A 4,287-nucleotide genomic window follows, 5' to 3' on the forward strand; every position below is an offset into this window, starting at 1 on the left:
AATGTTTATGTCAGTTGGGTGATTCTCGGATTACTTACGACTGGCAAACATGTGTGTGATGATGGTTTGTATGCTTATGGAATATTTATTTCACCAATTTATTGTTGGTTAGTTTATAGGTGAAGAGGATTCCAAGGATTGAGGAGAAGTCGCACCAATTTATTACTTTGGCACACCATTTTTGTAAACAAGCTTTGTAAATACATGTGCTAGCTTGTGTACATTTTGATTTATTTTGTAAAAGCTATAGTTTATCAAGCATAGACTTGATCTTTAATATTTGGTAAAGCGTGATATGCTTTAAACCCAAGCCTCAAATTATGGGCACTCTATTTTTGAAGATAAGAGAGTGTCGTGCAAGAAAAGCAAACCTTTTTGTATTTTTGGAGGCTATGGCCTAAATTGGAATAAAGTATCTAGTAAATACTCATGTGTGGAGGAAAATAGGCCATACACACGAGGGGGGATGATTGCACCTAATCTTGGAGCCGAATTTTTGTGAGCTAAGTATTTTCATTTATTTTTGAATATTTTAATCATGGTCATGTGATGTTTGATGAATTGTTGAATTTAAATCAATTTATTTGATTTCTATCTCCCTAGAAATTTAGATCCTGTGACATGATGCCACTGTTGCAAGAAGATGGTGATGGTCCTCTTAAACAAAAATAATTAGAATAATTTCCATCTCTCTCTCTCTCTCTCTCTCTCTCTCTCTCTCTCTAATTGCTTGTTCAAAACCATAGCATAAAAATATATCCAACTTGCTAGAATACATAACTAAGAAGAACATGTACCACACCAAAATGGGTTAAATCTCCCCCACTTTCTTTATAATTCATGCTTTCAAGCAAGTGTATTTAGATACCTTTTTGCATTACTTGTGAGCCAAAAATAGTTTTTACACTCCACTTTGGACCTTACTCTTAAAAATAGAAAAGTCTAAGCTTTTATGCATGAACCTTGCTATAACTTTAAATAAATTTGTCCATAGACCTACTAAGGGATAAATAAACCATATGAACAAATGTGCTTGGCTGCAATATGACTACAAAATAATGACGGCCCCATAAATCCAAAATAATAACGGCCATAAATCTGCTCTACAAAAATATAATGTCGCAAAAATGTGCACATGTGTGATTCTCATCAAGTCACCTGCACTAGCCCTGCCACTACTAATGTGCTATCAAAAACACATGCCTAATATTATATTCAACCCAACATGATGTGACCAGTACCTTGCGCTAAGTCACTAAATAATCAAAATTAAATATCCATGATAAATGAAAAGCACATCACAAAAATACCATTTCAATATAATTTAGGAATTCTTTTTTCATAACAATAACACATTTCATGTAGCTTAGAAATTCAAAATCCTGACTTGGCCAAAATTACCATAATTTGATTTTTCTTATCATACTTGCATATCCACCCAAGACTCATACAACCAATTTGGGGGCAATTAGAAACATGAAGCGTTAACTTGAATTTAATACACATATAATTTTTGCACGATTCAGTTAAGAGGGGCGTGTGAAAGAGCTCTAGAACTTAAGATCTAGAGGATGTCCCCCTGAGTAAGCATTGATGTCATTTCCCTTAGGTAGGGGGTTGATGTTTTCTTACATGTTCTTGTAGTCAATCCTATCGATTTTGAAGTCGATTTTGAAGATGATAGGAGTCATACATTATCTTTTTGCGTCAAATAACTCGAGCACGGACATCGCATGACAACCACCCCATCGATCTCACCCCTTAGCAGCTAACCAAACACTCGTGCAAAGCGAATATACTATCTCCTCACATCGTGATATTTTTCACATCGTAACTACGTTTAATTGTCATATAGCTTTTGATTATGTTAGAGTGGATTTCAAGCCTCATATACTTGCAAAACACATCTATGGTGCTAGAATTAGTGTACAGAGAGATGGTTTTGGATTTTTGGTGCATTTGTGAAACCATAAATGGTTTTCCACCTCCACAATAACCAATGTATAAAATTACCTCTAACTTTCAAGGCTTGATGAAAACCTTTGATTTAACCTTTGTCCGTTCAATTTCTTCACCTCCTTGTCCACTTGTCCTTCACAGCTTCAAGATTTAGACTTGTCGTTGCCTCTGATACTGTTGTTGCAAGAACGTGGTGGTCCTCTTATATAAAAATAATTAAAATAATCCCCATATCTCTCTCTCTCTCTCTCTCATACAATAAGTCTATTGGTCTCTCTAGATCAATAAATTGACGTAGATCAATAAATCGACGTTACCCAGTCTCGTTGTTGTCTCTCTCATACAAGAAAAAAAATCAAACTAGGAGAATTTTGGGCGAGTTAGGATCTTGAATGTGCAAACTATGGATCCTGAAGGATCAAGATCCTCGTGAAGCTGCCCCTCGGTAAGCACTGATGTCATCTCCCTTGCGGAGGGGGTTGATATTTTCTTTATGTGTTCCTGCGGTAAATCCTATCGATTTCACAGGAGTCAGCTTGGGCATGGCATACATTACCTTTTGCGTCAAATGGCGGCCCGAGGGACACGGCGCGGCGACCGCGCACCGGCCTCGCCGGTTCATTGTACCCCTTAGAAGTTAACGCTCGATACTATCCCGTCACATGGTGACGGCCCGTGGCCGGTGGCCCGTAATAAATCGTTTATTAGCTTAATCCTCACTTACTGCATACAGGATTATGTCTTGTATCGTCATCGCTGATCATTGTACCCCTTAACTGTTAACTGTTAACGCTCGATACTATCCCGTCACACGGTGATATATTTCACGGCCCGTGGCCGGTGGCCCGTAATCCATCGTTTATTAGCTTAATCCTCACTTACTGCATACAGGATTATGTCTTGTATCGTCATCGCTGATCATTGTCATCAGTTGTAGACCGCAAAAACTTTGTGCTGTCTACTCCTCTCTCTCACACACACTGTTGTTGTTGGTCGTATATGCCCTTGTGTTGGATTCTACCGACGTTAATACCTCTCTATCTCTCCCTGACACACCCACACTTCCTCCTCATTATTTATTTCCGGCCCTCCTACTTTCTCTTGCCCACACTACAAGTCGGAAGACTGAAGCCGCAGTTTCTCTCTCCCCTTCCAATACGGCTCTTCATCATCGCTGCAATTTAATCTTTGCCATTCTAGACTTATTCGCACACAATTTTCTTTTGAAAGGGGGAGTTCGCTAATTTCCAAGCTCGACTGAGCTCGACCGTTTGTGTATCTTGTTGCTAACCGGTCAAGTGAGCGCAGATCCCAATATGCAGGCGCAAGTTCACTATACCTCCCTCCCTAATGGAGATCTGCAAAGGAGGAGACCTGCGTCCTCTACCGTTACTCCCATTGCGGAGAGAAGGTCCAGGGCAATGCAGACGGTAGAGAGCATGGCGATGGAGAACGCGGTGGTGGTGTTCAGCAGCAACACCTGCAGCTGCATGAGCCACGTAGTGAAGCGGCTGCTTTGCTCCCTGGGGGTGAATCCCACGGTGGTGGAGGTGGATCACGATGAGGAGATCGAGGAGGTTCTCACCAAACTCAGCGGTGAGACGCCCGCCATTCCGGCTGTTTTCATCGGCGGACGTCTCCTTGGCGGCGTCGATAGGTTGCTTGCGGCTCACATAACCGGTAATCTGGTGCCCAAATTGAAAGAAGCGGGGGCTCTCTGGTTGTAAAGGTCTCTCTTCATTTTCTGCTTTCATTACAGGAATTACAGGAACGAACGACACATTTGATACGTCACTGAGAGCCTTCACTTAATTAGTGGGCTGTACAATATATTAATTTGAAGCTCAATCCGTTATGTAGAAGGCTTCTGATCTTAGATTTTTTTGATGGGCCTGTGATTAAAATTTCTCCTTATGTGATGTCATGTCGTTCTGCACGATTCTGCTTATTGAGTAGTGCAAACGCCTCACACGCTCGCAATGTGTAGTAACTCCTGCGGCTGTTCCCGCCAGCGCCCGGGAGTCGTCTCACGACACGTGCACCAGCCGTGGCTTTAGAGGATGAGTACTTCTAAGGTCCTGTTCACACGTTCTGTAGAGTGGCCACGGGCAGCTGGTAGCCTAGCTCGGTTTCGCTACCCAACGTCTCCACAGCTCACTGACTATTCTCGCCATATGCAGTATCGTTTTCTATATTCAACTGTTTAATAGAATACTAGTATTGCACCCGCGCGTTGCTGCAGCGGCCGACCAAGGTTCCAGAAAAGAACTATTCCCTCTCTACAACCATCTATATCTCTCTATCTCTCACACCATGCCCTCTCCCTCT

At 41.6% G+C, this 4,287-nt stretch overlaps 1 protein-coding gene across 1 annotated transcript; it reads left to right on the forward strand.

The window, feature by feature from the left end:
- Positions 1-2,895: 2,895 nt before the first annotated feature.
- LOC147611522 (glutaredoxin-C1-like) lies at positions 2,896-3,821 on the forward strand. Its single transcript, XM_086784967.1, has one exon. It carries the CDS (start codon positions 3,276-3,278, stop codon positions 3,684-3,686), a length of 411 nt encoding a protein of 136 aa, XP_086641093.1. The 5' UTR covers positions 2,896-3,275; the 3' UTR covers positions 3,687-3,821.
- The last annotated feature ends 466 nt before the right edge of the window (positions 3,822-4,287 follow it).

Source organism: Cibotium barometz, chromosome 47 (assembly GCF_041138505.1).
Source record: "Cibotium barometz isolate CiBa-2024 chromosome 47, ASM4113850v1, whole genome shotgun sequence".
Lineage (NCBI taxonomy): Eukaryota > Viridiplantae > Streptophyta > Polypodiopsida > Cyatheales > Cibotiaceae > Cibotium > Cibotium barometz.